Raw genomic sequence first — 23,924 nt, 5'->3', positions numbered from 1 at the left:
GCAGCATCCATACCATAAATAAAACACGGGGATACGTTTGGGGGCATTAAAACGTGTACTGCAATTTATTCTTGTTATAGCAGAATTCAAATAGTGGTTTTGTAGTGAGACATCTCTCACCAGTCAGACATCCTCTGCTTTTGACTGACAGCTGAGGCTTAAAACCCTGCTATAGTACACGAGTGTGTCATACAGCCTAATCTGATGATGAAATGCTGTAATAGTTCACTTCTTTTCATATAAGTCCTCACTGTCTGTAAAGAACTTCACCATTTAAGTCTTCATAGAATCCGAAAACACGTGTCCCCATACATTGAGCTGACAAGTGCCCTCTTGTGGCCAAATGTATGCATGCATGTTTGCACATTGATAGTATGTAGAGCTGGATAATAGCATCTTGTGTGTAACTGGATTACAGTTACATGCAATTATATGCAATTAATTACTTTACAGCAGTGTGGAAACTGTAATGAGTTACAATTATTAATGAAAACAGAGTAATCACATTAAAGATGATTTTGAAACTATTTGTTGGAATAGGTCTGCAGATAGAGCATGCTGGGAATTAACAGTCACTCACAGAGAGAGCACATAGTCAGAAAATAATGGTTTGTAAAATAGTAAAACAATTCACAAATAATTAAATGTAATCAATCCAGAATGCCACAGGATGGGAAATATATGATCAAGTAAATGATCTGCTAAATTCCAGAAATGTTTATGTGATAGATATTTAATGCTGCAAAAACAGTTTAATCTTTAAAGTTATACCTGTTTTATTATGTTTTCGCTATCTCTTTCATTATCTCTTCAATGCTATGTTTTACAGTATGACATATTTTCTAACTAAAACAAAATATGTAATTCTTGACAACTGTTCAGCAAAGGGCTGGCTTGTGTTATACATATTTTGTGATATTGAAACAAAAACATTTAGCATGATTCATAGTTATTTTTTGCAGATCGCTGCAGACATTTCCACACCACCTATCAGAGTTGCAAAGTTACTAATTACAAAGCATTAGTGTTGTTTATAATATATTGCACTGCCATTCCACTGCAAGTTTATCATGGAACCATAAATTATTAGCTCACTGTTTTTAGTCCTCATTTACTGAACTCTTAAGGTAGCCCTGCATACCCTGAGGCTGTATGGTTAACAAATGCCTTGCTTCTCTTTTCCTTTTCTCTTCCTCACCTGGATTCACCTTATGGGTCTTTGTTATGATAACAGCATCAGTTTGAGTTCCCCACTGAAATGTTGTGGGTCACATGTATTTGATAAGATCAAACACATCAGAAAAACACTGCATCTTTTAGAGGCAGCTTGTAACAGTAACATCCCAAGGCTACTAATCACAGAGTGGATTTCCTTATTCTGAAGATACAGTCTTTCTCAGATGCCTATCTAAATGTCAACTCGGCCATTCCTCTAATCTGTTTCTCCTATTTCAAACAATGTCCGCTCTATAGTCTTTGTGATGCAAAACTCTTTTGAATTGTCATCACTGAGCCGCTGCAGGTTAATAAAGACAAAGCATCAAACAAAACTAGCAATATATTACAAAGACAAATAAATTACATTTATTTTGAAGGGCATTACAACCACACTTGAGTCTTCCTTGTCAATCATAACCTCTATCCAGTGGTAACATAAAACATTGTGTGTTTGCTTTTTTTTTTTCCTTTAGAAAATGCACAGTCTTTACAGCATTCACACAGACGGCATTATTTCAGCGAAGGCCACACATTGGCCTCAGCTTTATTTAGAAACTGTCTGGCAAAGAAATAGCATAATTCATCATTTCCAAATTTGTGTTTACAATAATGCAAAGAAAGAGCTGCCTGTAACCACGCTGTGTCAATTAAAGCCTTGACTATGACTAGTCCTCTGAGGGATGACTGCTGTATAGAAACCAACGTTATGGCACATTATTTGAAATTCCCTCACAGCAGTGGCACAATTCTCTGAAGACCAATAAAGGTTAAGTGCATACTGTTTTACAGCCGACTGTTATTTTATCATGATAAAACCACCATATAAAACTAATGAATAATGCAAATTAGGATTATCAATTTAGGCATTCTATCATTCTGCTTGTCACAATAAGCTGGAGCTCTTTTTTATGCAACAGTTACAGTATCTGGTTTATAGTATAAGAAAATGCATAACTGACTATTTTAACTTGAGTTGAAGCTTGTTAGTATAGCAGTTTACTCTCTATAGCTTAAGGTCAGATAATCACTGTGATGATTTGATTACTTCTATACATGTCTATCTTGTGTTGTCGCGAATACTGGGCAGTATTGTAAGTCGCTGTGGAGAGAATGGAGATTTTTCCAGTAGTCTAAATAAGCCTCAGTCTGATGCAGTATAGGATCTTATCGCTATAGGGCCACAGCCAAGATCAAAATTGCCTATGGGTTTATTAGGTTATTAGACTAACTTTATCTTTAGTGGAGGCAGAGAAAATTATTGTGTTTTCTTTATGTGTACGGTTTCAGAAATATAGCCTCAAAACCCCCCCTGGCTTACTCTGTGCGTATGCCTGGTAAATGCAATGCACTCTTTTTTTTTTCTGGTGGGCCATTTTGTTCTTTATTTTTGATGCATTTTGTCCACCACCACCACAGCACATTTCTGACTCAGCTTACCTTTCTAATTGATTTGACATGGTAGATCCAATATCCTTTTCATGATAGTCAAACTTTAGTATGATAAACCCCCGCCAACTCCCCCATTCAGTCTTTTATGGACATATAATGTTTCCACATGTTCTGTGTCCACTGCTTCACTTCTCCAGTCTTATAGAGCGAATACATATATACTGGGCCACATGCTGACAGATACTGTAGTACTATAAAGTTGGGACTATTGCTGTAAAACAATGATAAAGAATTATCATTTTGCATCTTCTGTGCTTCATCAGTTTCTTCTCTTTTTAGCAAACAAAAATCGGTCACACCAGTAGCACCACAACAAAAGCAGCTGGCTTTGCTTATTCATATTTTCGCATAGAAGCTTTCGTTCATGCATTTACATGAGGTCGTTTTCTTGGTGGTTGATATATTTAGAAAATAATGCAGCAAGTATTGACAAATCTAATGGTGATCAAGTAAGTTATCTGCTAGAGGGTCAGCTCTGATGATGCACCAGTTTGTCTGACAGAGGTCATGACCAAACAGTCATTCATGGAATGCAGGTTAAGGAGGCCTCTGTCAGTGTACTGTACTCTTATTCCTGAGGGAAAAGCAGGAAAAAAATGTATCGGTCTATTAAACACGCCTAATTATCATAATTATCAGAACTCTACAAGCTTCAGAAAAGTCAAATGATACCTCATGTGGCTCTATGTGTCCATAATCGACCATTTGCACGGATGTGTTACACTGCCGTGTGGCTGGACCACGGGGCCGCGCAGCACCCATTGTTGAATTGGTGCAACTATTAGATGTGTGTGTGTGTGTGTGTGTGTGTGTGTGTGTGTGTGTGTGTGTGAAGGAACACGTGGATCATGGGCACCATGATCTCCACTGTCTGAGCGGTCTGGTGGAGCCAAAAATCTTCCTTATGAGTGAAATATTTATGTTTATGCTTTTGGTGGTTAACGGGAAAATTAGGTGTTAAGTTTCCAATTTTACCTTTCAGACTATAGTGGGCCATAAATAAAGTCTAATGAAAAATCACCAAAAGAAATGAAGCGTCGTATAATCCACGCCATTCGTGGAACCTATAAACTTTTTTACTGTAACACCCTCATTCACAGCATGGGTGACCCCACCAGGAACTGAACCCCGCAGTGCCCAAATGTTACAACTGCTACAAAGAAAACAAGTCAGTAATGATAAAACATTTAATTCAATGACACGGTTAATATGGGCCTTTATTACAAATATATCACCTAAGCATTCTAGTCTCACTTGTTGCCGTCTTTTGTATCGTTTCATCAATTTATTAAATTATTCATCACAAGCCAATGGTAAATATTATCCCACGTGTTGCACTACAACAGAAAGAAATGTTCAGTAGAGATCTGACATAGACATGCCTTCTCTTTTTTGTTTGCGAAAAAATCTAATCCATATCCTTCACTTATATCATTACATTTGTCAGTTTAATCTAAGTGAGTAAGTAATAATAATAATAATGAGGCCAATATAAACGACTATATTAATTACAACTACTACAATATTCATAGCGCTGAGATTAATTTCAATAGGAATTCTTTCATTAATAAGATTTCAGGTGTGTGTGTTTGTGTGTGTTTGTGTTCTCCTGGGAAGTCGTCAGTTCATAAATGCTCCCTAGGAAATGTTTTATTTTTTAGACAACTTATTTATTCACTAATACTCTGTAAGATCTCAAGGAAAAAGTTGCTGTCTGTTGGTGTTTTCTGTGTTTTCTGTCTTAGTTGTGATATTTGGTAAGTTTCTCTTCACTGGTCCAGTTTCGTTCGTCAAACTTTAGATGTCCTGCAGAGTCCTGAGACACTAAATGAGAAGCATAGAGCACATGTCAACAGAGGCAGGAGAATAGTCAGAGATCAGATATATCCTCGCCCAGGTGTTTATTTATTAGGTTTTATTTAAAGTTTTACACTTTGTTAAAAAAAAAAAAAATTTCAAGCTTGTGACACGATAAGATGACCTCGTGAGGTCAATCCAGACAGAAGAGGAGCTCCTGCCGTCCAATCACAAGGCTCCTCTGCTCTCCGAACGTCCGGGTCTTAGACCAATCAGGGAGCGCAGCGCGGAGTCAGAGGGGACAGCGGCCGCAGATAAAATGTTTGACTTCCATCCCATCCTCTCAAACCATCCTCTCAGTCCTCGCAGGAACCGTTATCAGCCTGCAGTTTCTCAGTTAAACTCTCGCCTCGGCTCATATCGACCACTGGATACCAGCCAGCTCCACTTCTAAGGGATTCACTTTTCCTCTCGCCGGGGCAACCTGTTACTCGAGGAAAAAAGGGGAGGCTGCGTCGCGTCTTTACAGAGAAGGCGAAGTATCGCGACTAACAAAAGGTACTCTTTTGGATTAAAAGCGACAAACAGAGGCAGCTTCGTATTAAGTGTTACCTGACAGAGAGTCAGGAATTATGACGGCGCTTGCAGGAGGTTTACCGAGAATGATGAGACCGGCTCCTCACCAGAACTACCCGCGGGGTGGATACTCTCTGGAAGGTAAGACACCACCACCAGTTGCTGCTGCTCGCAGTTTAAGGAAAATGTTAACTTTTAGAAAACTTCAGCAGTCGTGTCAACTTGTCAAGCTCTGCCTCAGACATGATTTAAACCTGCGTAAAATATTATTATCATCGACTCGAAGTTTCAAATGTCATTTTGTTAAGAAAAGCTCCAGAGTAAAGTCCACATTCCTGGTGACAACGCGACGTGCTTTTTAAATTCAAAGTTTATTTATTTAAGTCATTTAAAAATATATATGTTCTTTATCTGGTAACATGTCTCACGCCACCCTTACATTTTAAGATATTTTATTTTATTATTGCGTAAAGAACGTTACTTTGGCTTCCCACACGACTGGCACATATTTTCTACTTCTTTTAGGACAATTCAATTTTTTAAAAAAATTAAATATATAGCCTACTGCCTGTAAGATTAATGACATGTTCATTTAGACAAGTTAGCAGTGCAGTAAAGACTCTGATTTTCCATGTGATCATACTTTAAAAGTTTAGTTGCTCCAGACGTCTTGTGAATTGCTTCTTAACACCGTAAAAAAATAAATAAAAATAAAATAATAATAATAATAATTACAAACTTAAAACTTTTTTTTCCCAAAGAAGACACTAACTGAATCCCCATGCGCTGCTGCATGTCTCAGTCTCCACTCCCTTAGGACAGGGTCGGGTCAACCAGCTCGGTGGTGTCTTCATCAACGGCAGACCTCTCCCCAACCATATTCGCCATAAGATCGTGGAGATGGCCCATCACGGTATCCGGCCGTGCGTCATCTCCCGTCAGCTGCGGGTGTCCCACGGCTGCGTCTCCAAAATCCTCTGCCGGTACCAGGAGACTGGATCCATCAGGCCGGGGGCCATCGGAGGCAGCAAGCCAAAGGTAAGACACACTGGACGGTGACGATTTTTGGTAAAAGTGAGGCTAAAACTGACAGTAAGTTCATATTAACTCTGAGCAGTGTTTTCAAAAAAGTGTGAGAATTTGTTTAAAACTCTTCTGTCTGGCTGTGAAACACTGAGGCTGAAGAATCTATGAGCTTATGATCGTTAATAAAAATTAAACAGAGCCCATTAAGAGTCAAGTAGTTGAACGGGATCTCTGTGGCAAAGCCTTTAGGGCATATAAAATGTAAAAGTTCATAAAAGTTAATGGAGTTTGATTTTATAGGCTCTCTGCAGCCCAATGACTTTTTTTTAAAATTATTGTGTTGCATTTGCACAGCCACAATAAATCTTAAAACCAGCGAATAATTCAGATTTTCTGTCTCGCCTGTAATGTAGGCCTTGAAACTTTAAAGCAAAACTTTAAGAGGCAAATTCTTCTTCTTTTCTTCTTTCCAAAGCAAACTGCTACTCCAGAGGTGGACAAGAAAATCGAGGAGTACAAGACAGAAAACCCGGGCATGTTCAGCTGGGAAATCAGGGACAAACTACTGAAAGATGGGATCTGCGACAGGAACAATGTCCCCTCAGGTTGGAGAAAGTTTGAAATGAGTGAAGGATGTGAAAATAATTGGCTCATATAAAAAAATAAATAAATAGACAAAATAAGACCAAAATGAAAATGCTACCACTTATTTCTGTAGGTAAAAATATTATATTTGGACGTGTTAATGCTTTGCATGTAGGATTGTAATTTTCTTTTGTAATATATTTAATTTCTATTTATCCAAAAAAAAAAAAAAAAAAAAAAAAAGAAAAGAAAAGAAAAGAAAAAAAAAACCTCACGAACTTCTATTTGTTCAAACTTTTCCTTTCCTCCTCAGTGAGCGCCATCAGCCGCATCATGCGCTCAAAGTTCGGCGGAGTCGGTGACGATGAGGAGGATGATGATGAGGTGGTAAAGAGGGAGATGGAGGAAAACGAGCCGCGGACAAAACACAGCATCGATGGCATTCTGGGAGACAGATGTAAGTTCATCATTTCTGATTTTTTTTTCTTGGTGTGCCCCCCCCCCCCGAAAAAACTGTGCAAACTCATTGAACAGGAACATCACTGGCTTCAAATGTTTTATTTCTGGGTTAATTGTGGTAGTACGTTTTCGTTTTGTTGGCCGCACTTTATCAGCAATAAGCATGTCACAATATCCACTTGTAGACGACACATCCAGTAATAATAATAATAATAATAATAATAATAATAATGATACACACAAAAAAATGTGCTTTACATAATTTTTGATATCAAATTAGTAATAGAGGGTGAGCAGTTTTAGTTCATCTGTACAGAATTAAATACATTAAAGTTTACATGCACTAAAGCTCCTGAGATTTAGCAAATGTAAAGATTTTTTTAAGTCGATAATCAAACATTTGTCTAACTTCCAAGCCTGAGAAACTCTTTTTTTTTTTTTTTTTTAAACACTCAATCGGACACTTGAGGATGAACTTCAGGGGACAAAGCAGGGAGAGTCCATTGAGACTCACACCTCAGTTTGACACACACAAAAGCCAAAAAAAAAAAAAAAACTCCAGTGAGCGGCTCAAGCGGTGTACACAAAAAAGACGCCAGGGCCTTTCAAAACAGGGAAAAGAAAAAGGGAGCGAGAGAGAGAGAGAGAGAAACTGCGATGACAAAAGGCCCGGAGAAGACATTATGAACCCGCAATGAGCGATGAATTATTCAGGGACACCAATAGGCCCAGTGAGACCTGGTTTATAAAATGCTCAAAAAAAAAAAAAAAAAAAAAAAAAAAAAAAAAAAAAAAATCTTGATGCTTTTCCTGCTGTTTACAGTTTATAGTCAAAGGAGAAAAATAAAGAAAAAACTGCTCAGACTTTTGTCAAACACCTGTTGATTTACGACCTGCTAGGGACTGAAGAGTAGTGCCGCAAAAGGAAAGGTTGCTGTTAGAGACACTGTGCAATTTATGGTTAATTATTGATGAGAGGACCTCTAGAAATAGTGGCAGTGTTTTAGTAACATCCCGTAATGACGCACAGATTTATTATGTTGTGGTTTTGTTTGGATTTCGTTCAGTTTTCAGAGATGATAACTCTAAACCTGCAGAGAAATAAAACAAACACTAAGTTAACACATCTACCAGCTGCTAAAAGGCTCATGATATATTTTTTTTTTTTTCGTGAAATGTGTTAAATTCACATCAGGCCTCGCGTAATCAAATTGAACGGTGCCGTTACTCTTTTTTTTTTCTTTTTTTTTTTGCGCACGGAGCTTTTGTCACACAGTCTTTGCGCAGTGAGCATGACGCCTTCAGCCAGTGAGCGCGAAGGAAAACTCTCTCTCTCTCTCTCTCTCTCTTTCTCTCTCTTTCTCTCTCTCTCTCCACTAGATTAAATCCCAAACCTTTTATTTCTCTCCACTTTCATCTCAGACAAAGTCCGCCCCTTTCCTTTCCGCCTAGGGCGCACACATTCATGCAATATCTGTGCGCCCCCCCCTCTCAGGCTGAGACACATCCCCAATACTGATCAGACACTGTTGACTTCTTCTAACTTCTAAAGCTCGTTTCTGCACAAGAAAAGTAAATCAATAAATCATTTGCAGGCAGAACAGACGACTGAAAATGGAAATAATTTGATTTATCAGTAAATGAGGATGCATCCCTGCTTGCTAAATTAATTTAGGTTTGCTCTTTTGTTTACAAAAATTCACAGAAATTATACAAGGAGGAAAAATAATGTAATTTTTGATGCATAATTTTAGGCTGGTATGAATTTCCCTTGAAAGAAAACAAACAACATTAGCTATTTTACATAGGTGACATCCTACATGCAAACAGCTCTAAGACACTTCCCCCCCATTGATATACAGAACAGCACTATTTCATTCTTGTGTCTCTTTGTGGAAGTAGTTGTTGTTTTTCCTCTTTTATAGCACTTCATTAGAATGTGAAAAGGGTGTTTTGGGGACTGAGAGAGTGTCTTCTGGCCAAATATTGATTAAGTAGGTGTTTGCAGAGGCTATTGTTGTGGCGGAGAGAGGCCTGTTGCTCTCTGCCCCTTTCTCCTCTGCCACTATTGTTGGGCTCTCCTTAAGCGCTAAGATCAAAGCTGACTCATTTAGATTTATTTGTCTGGGAAAAAGGGACCGCTAAGGTTTGTGGGATAAAGTATATACCGGGGCAGCCCCAGGTCTGCGCAGCATTAGCAAGTGGCTGGAACTTTGTGGGAAAAAGGGGATGTTTACTGGGGATGAATCCAATGCTAAGTTGTTTACATCTCCTTTAACTGTTGAGTTGTGTGGACTGAATTTCCTTCTGTGGAGAAAATTTAAACAATATGCATGGTTGAGCTGCAGTTTTAGAATTATTTGCGCCATTTATCACATTTGCTCATAAAGCAGGAGTGTGTCCAACTCAGTGTATCTTTGGTTTCTAATTTTAATCTGAAAACTGAATAATCCAACAGTACTGAGAATTTTTTATTTATTTTTTATTTTTTGCCCTGAGTGGGACTGAATTAATTGATAGTATCCTTTCCCCCTATTTATTACTGTTAGCACTTTAGCCTCATTTAACTAATTAAAGTAACCAAAGTTGTGAAAGAGGAGTAGCCACTCTTGCGGGATCAGTTTATGGCAGTGGGGGTGAAAGGGAGAAAGAAGGGGAAGAAAAAAGAAAGCTCAGAAATACAAACAGTCAAAGGGATAACTTTTCTTTAAAGGGGATCCCGCGGTGCCAAATTGAATGAGCCCAGTTCTTTCAAATCTGCCATGGTGAACGCAGTCAACATGTAATAATTGGTTTCATTGAGGTGCATTCCAACAATCTGCTGCCATTCTCCTGCCTCCATTGTCCGGAGGCAGGCAAATAGCCAGAGGGACAGGAGGAATCAAGTGCTGACAAAACATGAAAGATTTAGCTGCTTTTGTCAAAGGAGCTGAGTAGGACTTTGTTTGTGTAAATAAACTGGGTTAGTGGCTCCCTGCGACTTTGGCATGGATTTAGAGGAGAGGAATATTTCGAGCGTGAGGAGAGCAGGAAGATCATATTTGCGCTTTTTAAGAGAAACGTGTGTGTAATATACATCCAGAAATCAATGTTGCTTGCAAGTTTCCACGTTTAGCCGCCACATCCGAGCCATCTAATCCAATTTGCGAGTTTCATAACTTATACTCTCATGAGACATCTGCGAATATAAACAGATGCCCTTTCTTTCTTTTTTTATTTTTTTAGCACACAGGGAGCAAATGCAGCCGAGCAGCGCAGCTATAGCCTGCAACTGTAAACAGAGAGATAGACGTTGATTTTTCTAGAACTGGTGTGTTTGTTAAGGGGGTCCCTGCATTTCCACGGTGAATGTATGTCGAAGACTGGAGGGTTAGAGGAGGCCGTCTCTGCTATAGTCGCAGGAGACAGAAGGCCTCAATGCAACCAGAGGAATGTCTGCATCAGCCACATTTCCATTTTCCTCTCAGGACTGGTTAATGGAGAAATTTATATTTGGGCCTCACCGTGTGTGTTTTCCTGTGTTAATAGTGGTAGTTTAGTTCAGTTGACTGCCAGCGAAAACAAATCAGAATTCATAATATATTTCCGCCCTCAAGATAGCTAGATAGACAGATAGATAGACCCTCTCTCCCTCTTCTCAAATATAAATACTCAACACTTTTACGTGTTGGCATGATTTTCAAGGCTCCCTTTTTCTCAAAAAAAAAAAAAGAAAGAAAAAATCCACACTGGCTGATCTGCAACTGAATGCAGACTCTATGCTTCATTAAAGCCTCTTTCTCTGTTGGCACCCACATTGTGATCCTCCAATATTAATTCAAAGGACAATTAATGAATGCAGGCCAACTTTGAAGTAATGGGCCGAGGTCCTGCCCTGAGCCGGCCCCTCGGCGCTGATGTACTCTCTCTGCATTCTCCCCGCTAACCCCAGAGACACTGTGAAGTGACTGAAAGAGAAGCGGCGAGCAATGGAAGGTCAAGGAGAGGAGCCCCAGTAGAAAAAGAGCTCTCTATTTCCTTGGAAGTATTAGCCAAGCAAAACTCTGTGATGGGGAGGATAAAGGAGCGTGAGGAGAAAAGGGGTCGGGGGCGAGGGGACTCTGCAAAGAGGGGCACAATGGGATAGTTAATTGAGTAAAGCCAGACAGCGTTGTCAATCACTTAACTTTGTTTAGCCTCAGTTTTTGTGGAGCTGTTTCATCCAGCACATTGCACATTATGGACACGCCAGCACAACTCTGTTGCTGTTTTGATTAATGTCTTTCTTCCCTCTCTGAACAAAGAAATCCACCAAAAAAAAAAAAAAAAAAATTTAGGACATCTGTTTTTTTTTTCTTTCAAATGTGTGTTAAAATGTAAGAATGTTATTTCTTACATTTGTCCAAACACAAGCCTTAATATGAGGTACCGCAATAACAAGTAAAATGTGCATGCAAAGAAACACACCAATTATGAGTGCCTGTAGGGTAAAAAAAAAAAAAGCATAGAATGTGAAGATGTTTTCTCTCTCTGTTGAGTGTCTGTGAAGTTTTGTTGAGGGGGTCAGTGGTGAGGCCGTCTTCACTTCTGCACCGTGCGGTAGCTGTGAAAAGGTCAGAGGCTAACCAAGGGTCACTTGACTGTTAAAACTATCAGGCCCCAGGAAAAGGAGGTTATGATAATGTTTGAGAAAAGATGAGAACTGACAGACTCCTTAGTAACAGGAGTCACACTGAAGGAACCGATATTGATTGGACTTGAGCTTTCATGTTGCAGCTCCTGTAAGGGTTTTTCCGTTGTTTGAAAAGAGTGTGTTTGTTATTCTGAGTGAGGTGATTGGTTCTGTGGTGTGTCTGGCCATAGCGGGGCCAGACTGAAGTGGATCTCTGCTGGTTAGTGTTCGTTTGACTGGAACGTGCGGCAGACTGGCCTGTTGCTGAAGCCCCGCGTGGGTTCCGTGCAGTTGCTTTGTCCCTGGCCCTGAGGGTGGAAATGCCACCGTGAAACTGTCACCTAACTGCACCACGGTGGAACTAAATAATAACCACCGCACGCTGGGTGCACATAATAGCCGTGCGGGGCCATTTGTGGCTTTTTGTCATTTCACCAATATTAGACAGAGATACATCTTCAAGCGTCATATCGCCAGCTAGTTCTTTGTCCGTTAAGTGCCAACCTCCTGTGCTTATTCGCTCCATTTTTTTCTGTCCATCACATCATCATCTCCCTCTCTCTTTCTCTCTATCTGCAACCCCCTCCCTCCTTTTTCTTTCCCAGGCAGCTGCGGGTTCCTGGGGGCTTTTTAGCAAGTCAAGTGAGCAGCCCACTCACTCCCATTTTTTCCCTTAACTGTTAACCCCAGCTGAGCCCATAAGCTGTCAGTTAACTATTCTTTTCCTCCAGTGCATCTGCTCGCTCTGGCTCTATGTGGCATGCCACTATTTTATTCAGTGGCCCACTCGCACTATACTCTGTTGCGTGAAAGGGCCAGATCTACTTCCCTGGGCAAATAACTAGTTCATTTGTCTCTTCTGCCCTTTGTTTTGTGTTGCGAACACATGTCACCAGCTCAATTACCTTCTCTATTAACAGCCCCTGGAGGAAGGGCTATCCAGCCCCTACCAAGACCAGACTATAAACTGCCCCATATGCTCCGCTTCTCTTTCTCTTTCTCACTGTGGCTCATCATCATTCTCCCTTCCTTTCTATCTTTTTCTATCTTTCTCTCCTTAACCTATTCCTTGCTTCTTCTCCTTCCTTTGAAATCTATTTCCATTCTTTCTTCTCTCTTGCACTTTGTCACTTTTTCCACCTCATTCACTTTTTTTTCTTTTTTTTTTTGCCATTTCAAGATGCGTTTGTGAATTTAATATGCACATGTGTGCACATACATGGATGTGTGCGCCAGTGCATGTCTCTTCATATTAACATCTCTTGAGCGGGTTGGGAGTGTGTGTGTGTGTGTGTGTGTGTGTGTGTGTGTGTGTGTGTGTGTGGTGGGGAGGCTGAATGCTTGGCAAGGCAAGTCCTGGCCAATGTAGTCCACGCAGTAAACAAGAGCAGTCTTTATTCTCGCAGTTGGAATCCTCACTTGGTTTTTTTGGCCTGTTAGAGGCACCACTGCTGCAGGTGAAGCTAATGGAACTGGACATTCCCCAAGTTCACATCTGTGACCCTCTGGAGTTTATCTTCCCTGCCTGTCAGTCTCTTCACTTGATCGATAAATGGTTCTGTTTACCTTGAGTGGTGGGTCTGTGGGCCTGTCCGCTCCTTCCTGAATGTGTGTACTGTGTGTGTGCGGACGCATACACACCTCTGAATACACTTGTTGGATTTTATTTAGGAGTCTTTAAGGAACCTGTTGAATTCACTTGTTGAATGCTGCACTATCTGCTTAACTATGTTAAATAAATGATCCTCTATCTACTCTACTATCTAAAGTAGCTTGTTAGTACTTTATTAACCTACATTTTACTTTGTTTTAAACTTCTGTTTTATGGATAATTCTGTAGCAACCCTAATTTCCGCTTGAAGGATAATAATCTATCTTTCTATTAAGATTCTTGTCAGAGCCGCAGCCAAACTGTGAGTGGCTATGGAGTAGTTTCAGTTCCCCAGTGCTTTAGCTGCAGCGTAAAATTTGATTTGGGTGTTTAAGTAAGGAGGTCGAGGCCTCCCTTTGTGTGTTTAGTATCCTCTTCTGCCGTTTGTAGCCGGGAATGTGTGGGAACAAGCTCGCTTCTACATCTACGTGCCTTAAAACTGATCTGCAGCCACGTTTTGAAAAAAAAAAAAAAATGTCCAAGATGCGGACGCAGCAAAGAGTGAACTCAGAGAAAGAGAGAGAGAGGAGAAGTGAATGCATGAGATGGAAGGGACAGGTCCCACTTTTAAGAATGACCAGCAACCCCCTCCATTCTCCTCAGCTTGGCACCCCACAACCCCCTTCCCCAGCATCTTCTTCAGGTGCCTTCAGCTTCCCATCTCCTCTCCATGTCAACCCCTCCAACCCTTCCCCACCATCCCCCAACTTTGTGCCCCTCAGGCCATGGAGGGAGGGGATGAAGGGGTGCTCCCCTGCTGTGCCCCTCCACAGAACCCAGTAGCCCTTCTCTGGACCCCTTTGTCCCCCCTCCCTCCTCTTTCTCCCTCCCACCCTTCATTCCCCCACTCATCCCCTGGCCCTACAGCCCCCATCTCACCCTACAGCCGCCACCCCCCCCTTAGTCCCCTGCTGGGCAGGTGACAGGCCCCTGAATGCGGGCCCGGGCGTCCCTGATGGCTCCTACAGATGGAGCGTGGTAATCGGTCCAATAGAGCCCTGCCACAGGCTTTTCCCTGCTAAGATACAAAGGCTTGGCCACATCATTTCTTTAAAAAAAAAAAAAAAAAAAAAAAGGACGACAGAGAGTGAGAGAGGAAGAGCGCAAAAGAGAAAAGGCAAGCCAGAGGATGACAAAAGCAACACTGTCATTTGCCATTAAGGGAGAGTCTGTGACGGAGTGTTTTCTCTGCAGTTACTAATAATAAAAACAGGGAGGGGAAAAAGAGAGGGAGAGACCGAAATAAAGGGGGCAAAGGAGGAGAGAGCCACCCCCACCCCGCAGTCAACATGAGTTACAGTGCCAATGAGGAGCTTTCTCCTCTGAGGAGTTTTATGAGCTCTGCTTCCCTCCCTCAGGAATCTTTTCGTTTCTGCGCTGTCATTGGTTCTCCGTCTTTCTCATTCTCTCTTTCTCTGTTCCTCCATCATTAAAATGGTAATGGTGAGGATACCACATGTTACTGAGCCCGCGGTTTCTCCAAGTCTTTGCTCTTAGTGTTGTGTGTGTGCTGATTAATGGAAGTTGCACTTACTAATCCAAACAGAATTGATGTTTAAAAATGTGTTTATAGGAAAAATCTCAAGTTTTATTTTCGTGCTGTGTGGCCTTCTCCTTACGCCAGTTGTATTAGAAAATTTGCTCCAACTGGTCTCATGCCACATCCTTACCTAAACAAACCACATCCCAAACTCATAGTGCACGTTCCAGGAGTATCTAAGCATCCAGCCAATCCCCTGTGAGCCTTTATGCCAGCGTGGCGCCCTTAGTTCGACAGTAATAAAGAGCTCTTCTCAGCATCAGAATCTTGTGTGCTGGCGGTCCGGAGCGCAGCAGCATTCCCAGGGACCAAATCCGTGTGTAATGCCTGGTCAAACACACACTGGCAACCGGCACAAACATTTCCTGCTTGGCTCCAGAGGCTCCAGAGGCAAGGGGAGATCCCTGCTACCCCTCCACCCTCCCCTTCTCCATGTCTGACTTGGCACTTTTTAATTAAAGCTTTAAATCTGGAGGGCAGGGGGAGAATGAGTAGTCTGGGGGAAAACAGACAGGCCTCTATCCTCTGCTGAAGCCTTTCTGTTGCTTACACCTGTCTCTCTGCCTTTGACTACCTCATTTCTTCTAACACCCCCCAACACCCCCGCCAGCTTAGGTGTTCGCCGCATATGGCCTGAGTGTCGAAAAGGTGCAGTGAACCCTCCTCATGAGGTTTAAGAGGTCCCTCTGAGGGGTGGATTTGGAAGTGGATTCCAACTCTTTCTGTCTTGTGTCCATCTGTGTTTGACACATTGTCATAGACTACTTTTATTGAGTGAAAGCCCACGGCTCAGACACAGCAGATGCATGTTTGTTAGTGCGCGTATGACGGAGAAAGAGATTGGGGGGGGTGGGACTGCAGACACGTAATGGCGGACAATGACGGGCTGTCACGCTAGTTTGTGGAGCCTAATCATTATTTAATAGATGGGTAACCTCCCCCCTGAAATGCACCAATAGTCCTCTGTTTCTGGTCTCAAGCCCTCATTGATTCCCTTCTTCTGCTGAATTAGATCCCAATAGCTGTCTCCCAGTTACCCAGTCGCTCTCCTCGAGCCTCAACAGAACAAACAGATTAAGAAGCACCTGCAAAAGGCTGCCTACCCTTCACTATGGGACCCTATTGGCATAGTGCACAGCATGGCTAAGACTGGGAGAGACACAGTGTCCCAGGGAAATAGACGCCCCGAAGGGATCTAGTCCTCTTTAATCCATGTTCAAGCAGCTTCTGGCTTTTGATCCCCTCAGGAACCACTGAGGAGTTTAAGGGAGCAGTAGGACACAATCTAAGGTGGCTCTGTACCATGTGTTGTACTCAGCATAATCTATTGTCTCGGGTCTGGCCATTGTGGATCAACTTGGTTTGTACCCCCAAGTCTCATCTCAGTTCTCCTCCTCCAACGACGAATGTTAAGAGTAACAGTCTCGTCTTTTTTTGCGATTGCAGCCAGTCACTCGGACGAGGGCTCTGATGTGGACTCAGAGCCGGGCTTGCCCCTGAAGAGGAAGCAGCGCCGCAGTCGGACCACCTTCACAGCGGAGCAGCTGGAGGAGTTGGAGAGGGCCTTCGAGCGTACGCACTACCCCGACATCTACACGCGGGAAGAACTGGCCCAGCGGGCCAAACTGACAGAGGCTCGAGTTCAGGTTAGACATGTACCCTCACCCAACCTAGAGCAATGCATCGGCCTGTCACAGATATGTGTCATGTGGGCGTTAAATTGCTCTGGGGATGTTGCCACACATTCCTTACAGCAATAACACACGCACCCCACCCCCAACAACCCCCCGACCTCACGCCCGACCCCCCTCCCCTTCCCTGCACATACAGACACAGACAAACGCAGATACACTGCACCCACTGTGTATGAAGACAGCTTCTTATTTTAGTCAGACTCTGCAAAAAAATGGGCTGTGTAAAGATCTCAAAATAGATGTCTAATTTAGATAGTGTGCTAATATAGGCTTTAACAGCTGTAACAGCCCTCTGGCGTTATCTGAACCCAGTGACTTGCAGTAGCACACAAAGATGTAATGTCTGTGGTTTTCACTGCACGCTCCAGATGTTAAGATCTCTATCAGTTTAGCTCCCTGTAATGGGTCAGAGGAGCCTCATGCGCACACACGCACCAAGCACACTCACAAACACACAGGACCATATAAGCACAGTACAAGTAAAGTTATTCTATTGGGTTAGCAAAAAATAAACACTCTTGTCTCCGTTCTTCTCTCAGGTGTGGTTCAGCAACAGAAGAGCCCGGTGGAGGAAGCAAGCTGGAGCCAATCAGCTGATGGCTTTTAACCACCTCATCCCCGGTGGCTTCCCTCCATCAGCTATGTCAGGCCTGCAGCCCTATCAGTTGTCCGACAGCCCCTACCCTCCTACTTCCATAGCTCAAGGTGGGTTCAACCAAACACACCCAAATGTACTTTGGATTAATGTCAGTTTTCAGCAACGCTTTTGCAGTTTGAAAACACAGAATCTGAAATTGTCTCACAACAACAGCAGCAAAAATATTTCTTGTTTTAGCAATATGGGATTTTAAATAGAATGTTTGATTCTCAGCAGCATCCGAGCAGCCCAGCACAGTCCACCGACCGCAGCCGCTGCCCCCCACCTCTGTGCACCAGAGCGGCCTCAGCTCGTCGGCGGGATCCCAGGATGGAAGCTCTGCATACTGCCTGTCCTCTGGACGCCACGGTTTCTCAGGATACTCAGACGGCTTTGTGGCCCCGACAGCGCACTCCAACGCTGTCAACCCCACCATCAGCAACAGCCTCTCACCACAGGTTTGTCTACTCATCTGTTATATACAAGTAGAAGCAAGCAAATCTTTGACTATCTGCATACATGCCCAAATACAGTCTGTCTCAGACAAATACACACACACACATATGTTATCATACCAGGACACCTTCATGCTGTTTATGAAATGCACCATATGGAGGGGTAATGATACACACACTCTTCTCTCACCCAGTAGGTGTCATTGCGGTGACATTGATGAGATCTTGTTAGGCTAAAAAACACGGTAGCTTTTCATTTTTGTTTATTCTGACGAGTTGTCTGATGAATTGAAAATGTGGCAAACGTCAGTCTTTGGGGAGGCAGAGAGGACCAAACACAGGCAGGGACGTATGGATGTCGGCTGATGACACAAATCAAAACTGAAAAGACAATTATGGTCGATTACACAGTCATCAGTGTCCATCAGTGGCTCCCTACCAGCCCAGAAGATGGACTAACAGGCGTAAAACGAGCTTTTAACCACCACAAAGGGTGGCCAGCCCACATGCAATGCATGCTGGGTACTAATTCCCATGAGAGAGAATCTTGGGCTCCTGTCAGGCACAGATAAAAAACTGCCTCAGGCAGGTTTGTTACTATGTGAATGCTTGAGGATGTATATATATTGAAAAAAAACAGAAGAGCTTTGTTGTGGCTGCCAGGGTGCATGGTCAGAAAGTAGAAGGTGACACCATTGTGGCTGAAGGTATAATTGACTGCTTTGATAAATGAGCACTGGTTACTGATTAGAATTATTTTTTTGCCATCTTTACCAGCCATATTTACTTTCGAAACATTGTTGTTTGGGTATTTTTATTTTCACTGGACAGATAAAAGTATAAAGAGACAGGGGAGATTGAGGATGACATGCGGTGAGCTGCAAGCATCAGTGTTTTTTTTTTTTTTTAGCCAACTGCACTAACTTGAACCAATTTGTACTTTGGTTTCTTTGTTCAAACATAACTGGATGCAAACCTGCTGGTAGTTGCCATCCTGTAACTGAGCGCATGGCTGCAGTTCACACACCCACAGGGTCACTGAGCGACTTTAGCTCCAATAAAGAGGCCAAAGGTGCTGTGGCCTCATGGATGGTTTCGGCATTAACCTCGGTGGGCTGCTCCATACAGGATGGACATCTCATCTTGCATAGGGACGGCTTGCGTGGAATGTTTTCTCAGTCTGGAATTGCAATCACCAAACGTTCCAGTGTCTTAATTGATTGGAATGAAGTAATCTATCCTCTCGTAACAAAGTGTGTAATTTATGCAAATGACTCACTTTGTTGGCTAATTTGTTTTAATTCATACATTCATTGCAGCTGTTTGAATGTATATTGCAATACAGTTTTCTCTATTTCAGATGAGGATAGAATTAATTTCCTGATTTTAACTTAATAAGGGAGAGGAAATGAGAATTGATTAAATTCTGTGACATTGATAGTTAATACATGAAGACCTTTTTGCTCCTAGAAAAGTTTTCTCCAATAGCTACATAGCTTGGTCCATCTTGTGTTAAATCCTCCCTGGAATTATCTGATTATCTGAACTCCAAATTTGTCTATAAAAGCTACTCTACCTTATCTACTATTCTGTATATATGCATCAGGAGATTCAGGGGTTCATTTAACTCCAGATATGGTCACATCTGAGCACCATGGAGTTTTGATATGGATAAGGTTTACTTTAGATAGGTGATATTCTTGTCTGAGCAGTTAGCTCTGCTTTTAAAACAGTCAGTCAGACCAGTGGTTTCCCCCCGTGGTGCTGGGTCTCTGGCGTCTCGCTGCTGATCTGGTGCATACCAAAGGAATCCTTTCTCACCAAGGAAGCGAGCGGCCGGGATTTGCACCCCCCTGAGACCTAATCCCCGGAACAACCTCAAAACAGACACACCATCGGGAGGACTGCTGCTGTTTCGGTTGCAGACAGAAAGCGCACGAACGCATGAGCGCATAGATCAGACACAGACCTTGAGACACAAGCACACACACAAACGAATGTTTGCCTGTGTGTGCCCATGCAAACACGCACACAAACAGAATCATACAGTACGTTTGAGTTTGTGAGGAGATATGGCTAAACAGCAAAACAATAAGTTGACTAATTCAATAGTTTAATGACTTAATTAATGACCCCGTATTTCCTTTGAGGCCTTGTGACTGCATTTGTATTCTATGGGATCTATGCACCTGCATAAATAAAGCTGAAGACATTAGATATTTAATTATAGGAATATTCAAACAGTAATAGACTGTGTGCATGAACCTGTCTCTGCAGCAAGAGAAATAATGATTTAATGATAGGCCTCTTCACTGTGTTTGTCAGATATGTGAGGTCAGATCACTCTGACACACCAACTGTAAATTACAAACATTAACAACATTCAGATTGTATACGTGTGTGTGGCACCCAGCTTTTTTTTTACATAACTCAGTGTTGCTTATTCTTTAGCAAATTATTCATTTATATTTTTATTTTCATTCTTTTCTTTTTTCTCCTACATGGATCGTAACTCTCTTTAACTTCATTTTTTTTTTAGACATTTTCATGACTTTGCTTCTCACGCAAACCTATGTGCAGCTGTTCACGATGTATCACCGATACCCCTAGAACCCCTGACATCAGAGCGAAAAATGCTTACTACACACACACACACACACACACACACACACACACACCTACTGTTACATACACAATTCCACACATAGGAGAGGTAGCTCTCAGACACATACACAAACACACCCTACCCTTCATTCCCACGTACCCTTTGGCCTCTTTACCTTGGCCTCACAAGGACACGGTGATTTTAGGGCAACAGCAGAAAGTAAGAGAGAGAGAGACAATAAGGGAAAGTGCATTGCACTTCAAACAGTTCTGCTTCAAACACATCACATTTTCACAAGGTAATTTTCTAAATATTCAGACTTAGACAATATCATTCTTTTGTATCTAATCCACTTGTAACAAAATACTACTAAGTGTCATGACAAGGAAAAATTAGATTTATTCCACTCCCATAAATATGACAGGATAACGCTAACAGAAACCACTAGTAGGCCAAACGATTGATCTCTTTAGCCACCATCAGTTCGCAGTCAGTCAAGCAGAGTAAAGAGAAACCACATGTGCGAGGGAAGCCAGTAATAATCTATTTCTGACAATGAACAAGGAAAGAACCCACACTTAGCCCACCTGAGTGGAAAAGATGATTGAATGGTGTAGCGTTAGATTTTTTTTTACAGATAATAAATTGGATTTGTATTTTTCTTTTTAAAATTTACTTTGTAGTATGTTTTATTTTGATTTTCATGGTGAATGCAGAAAATCTTTTGGACTTGTGTTTTTTATATTCAGTACAATTCACTTCTAATCACCCAGTTTTCCTCCATTTCTTCTCCTCAGGTGATGGGTCTATTGAACCCAGGTGGAGTGCCACATCAGTCCCAGAGTGACTTTGCCCTCTCCCCACTGACCGGAGGCCTGGAGCCTAATGGAGCCATGGCCGCCAGCTGCCATGGCTCCCAGCGCCTGGAGGCTCTACCCGGCCTGTCCAGTATGCCCGCCCTGCCTAGCACCCAGTCTTACTGCCCACCTTCCTACACCTCCCCAGCCTACGCTGTGGACCACCACCCATCCTACCAGTACGGACAGTACGGTCAGAGCAAGGTAAATTCACTTGTTTGTTTTCATGCCGATCTGTCAGAGAGTAAGGGGCGTTTAAGGATTTTAATTTCTTGACTTGGATGTAAATTATATATAATTGATTAGCGGTTATGTCCTTCTTTAACCTCTGCTCTGGTTGAGCTACTTAGTTTAGATTTTCTGACTCACAACCCATGTTAATTGCATAGACCTCTCTGATGAGCGAGCTTCTCAAATCACCCAGCGCTGCGCTGAAATTACATGTACGTTAAAGAGCGCTAGTGGCCCGGGTTACCTCAGTTTACATTACCATCACTGGACTCTCCACGTGGCCTGACGCACACATTTTCACTCGCTGTCCTTTCATGACCCCGTATGATGAGCTTGCCCATCAAACCCCTTAGTGTGGCTCACCTAGCCATGTAATGACCCCTTGTGTAACAAAGATAGCCGCCCCAAATGAAAGGAGCCACTTCCCAAAGCGTGTTTGACAGGAGGGGAGGTGGGGGGGCGTGTTGGTCCGGGGCGGTGTGTTGTTGGGGGCTGATATGAGGTACACTACCACATGTTGACTAGGCCCATCAGTGGTAACATCTTGATGTCATTAATTTAGCTGGTCCTGGGAGAGACCCACATGTAGCTTTTGAGGGGGTGGGTTTGGTGAAATGTGTGTACGTCTATGTGTGTATGTGTTGATGTGTAGGTGTGTGTGTCTGTAAAGGGAGGGTAAAGGGCTCTTTAACAGGGGGCGATTATGGCCCTTGGCAGACCGGGATTAGAACCATGTGTCCCACTGGAGGTCAGATTTAGAGTTGTTATTGATCAGTGGAGCAGAGCAGAGGAGAGATCCAGGCTAAGGCTCAGTCTCAGGCTAGTTTTAACAACCACGTTAAGTTCAAAGAATGTCCAGAGAGATTCTTTAAGCTTTTCACCTGTTTATTTGAGTTTTATTATTTCACCTTGGACCCCATTTTCCATTCTCACCTGCCCTCACCTGCTCTCCCTCCTCCTTCTACCATCCACTGTTCTTCCTGTCAGCCCAAAATTGACACTTTTTTGCTGGATTTAAACAGTTCTAACTGACTAAAATGCAAAAAGAATCTCTTTAACCCTCCTTCTGTCTTTCCCTGTTCTCCTCAGGTGCCTTTCATTATATGAAGCCCCCAACATGGCCTGAGCAGGAGGCTTCCCCTGGCCAGTCTGATATTCATCGCCAGAGAACACCGCCCCAACCCACCCACTGCCTTTGCAAAAACCTTCCCGGCCCCTGAGGACAGCGACAGAGAAAGAGGTTGGGTGGGTGAAGGGGTTGAGGTGTTCTCCTTCAGCGAGGAAGGGAACCGGTTGATATGGAGGTGTAGCGATGGAGGGGGTTGACTGGAATAATTGGGACCAAAGGCGCAGCCTCTCCTGTTACCTGGCACTGGCTTTGCATTGCGCGTCACGCCATGCTCCAAGGACCAAGCGCAGTTCGTTGTCCATGCTTAAAGGGGAAAAGAAGAGGGGTGGGGAAAGGGGGAGTAAATACATTCAAGATTCTGTATTTGATTATTGTAATAAGTGGCAGAGATGCAAGTTGAGGTGGACTTTGTAAGCCCCCTGTGCTTCTGGGGCCAACTTAATATGGGAGGGGTAGATTCTTATGGCTGATGGTTATCAAAAGGCCGGATAGTGATAACCTGTTGTGCTCAGCTGCAATGTTCTCCTTCATTTCTCCATCACAATGTCTTAGGGTAATGATATTAACTGTTCATCGATGCGATTCTTGTAAAAGACATTAGAGTTTTACAAAAATGTGACTACACCGGGAAAAGCACCAGGACGGCATAAATCGAGTCGTCGTGGAGTCATAGCAAAACCACTACAACCCAAAGAAAGTGCAATACATTCATACCTCATGTGATGTAAATGAACTCGGATCAAATTACCCTGATTATATCCTCAACAACATGCTCTGTCTCTTTTTAATGTCATGAGTTTTGGGTTGTGTGCATTGATTGCATTGATCAATCAGGGGAAATCATCAAGCGATGAAAAATAGCAAATGTAGTTGTGATGTCATTAAGCCAAAAAATTCTCTGCCAGTGAATACATTATTCAGTTTGACAGTTAATTTTCTTTCTTTTTTTTTCTTTTCTTTTTTTTGCATGTGTTAAATTAGATTTCATCAGGAACTTGCAAACGTTAGTTCCATTTCTTATTTATTTAGTGTTGTTCAACTGTTATGTCTCCTCTTTACGTCCTGTATAAGTGCTCTTAAGTGCTTAAGTAAGTCTTACACAATGTTCATTATTCATGATTTTTCTTTTGTATAATTCCATTTACTTCGGCGTAAATTGATTTTGTTGTAAGAAGTTTTGTGTACAGTACAGCACTATTTACTATTTATAATAAACTATATAAAAAATACACAAAGTTATGGCTTTGAGTGGGTTTCATTTATAGAATACCAGGGCTATAGCTACCAACATGTCCTCGTTTTACACTACAGTGAAAAACCTACACATGGTAGGTATTTTATAAAATCAGTAGATTTAAATTTGA

At 42.3% G+C, this 23,924-nt stretch overlaps 1 protein-coding gene across 2 annotated transcripts; it reads left to right on the top strand.

The window, feature by feature from the left end:
* The first annotated feature begins 5,047 nt into the window (after nucleotides 1-5,047).
* Nucleotides 5,048-23,780, top strand: pax3a (paired box 3a). Of its 2 annotated transcripts, none has more exons than XM_018676767.2 (9): nucleotides 5,048-5,181; nucleotides 5,843-6,078; nucleotides 6,542-6,671; nucleotides 6,965-7,108; nucleotides 16,399-16,598; nucleotides 17,186-17,351; nucleotides 17,521-17,741; nucleotides 21,141-21,404; nucleotides 22,521-23,780. In XM_018676767.2, the coding sequence occupies exons 1-9, from the start codon at nucleotides 5,097-5,099 to the stop codon at nucleotides 22,536-22,538; spliced, it is 1,464 nt and encodes a 487-aa protein (XP_018532283.1). In that variant the 5' UTR covers nucleotides 5,048-5,096; the 3' UTR covers nucleotides 22,539-23,780. The 2 variants fall into 2 exon arrangements, with proteins under 2 accessions (XP_018532283.1, XP_018532282.1); XM_018676766.2 differs by having other exon boundaries at nucleotides 17,518-17,741.
* Nucleotides 23,781-23,924: the final 144 nt, after the last annotated feature.

Source organism: Lates calcarifer, linkage group LG4 (assembly GCF_001640805.2).
Source record: "Lates calcarifer isolate ASB-BC8 linkage group LG4, TLL_Latcal_v3, whole genome shotgun sequence".
NCBI classification, from domain to species: Eukaryota; Metazoa; Chordata; class Actinopteri; family Centropomidae; genus Lates; species Lates calcarifer.
This window is presented reverse-complemented; position numbering and strand designations above follow the sequence as displayed.

Coding starts and splice junctions, on each gene's coding strand:
- pax3a (XM_018676766.2), top strand. CDS start 5,097: ATGACGGCGCTTGCAGGAGGTTTACCGAGAATGATGAGACCGGCTCCT. Junction 6,079..6,541: donor TCGGAGGCAGCAAGCCAAAG/GTAAGACACACT, acceptor TTCTTTCCAAAG/CAAACTGCTACTCCAGAGGT. Junction 16,599..17,185: donor TGACAGAGGCTCGAGTTCAG/GTTAGACATGTA, acceptor TTCTTCTCTCAG/GTGTGGTTCAGCAACAGAAG.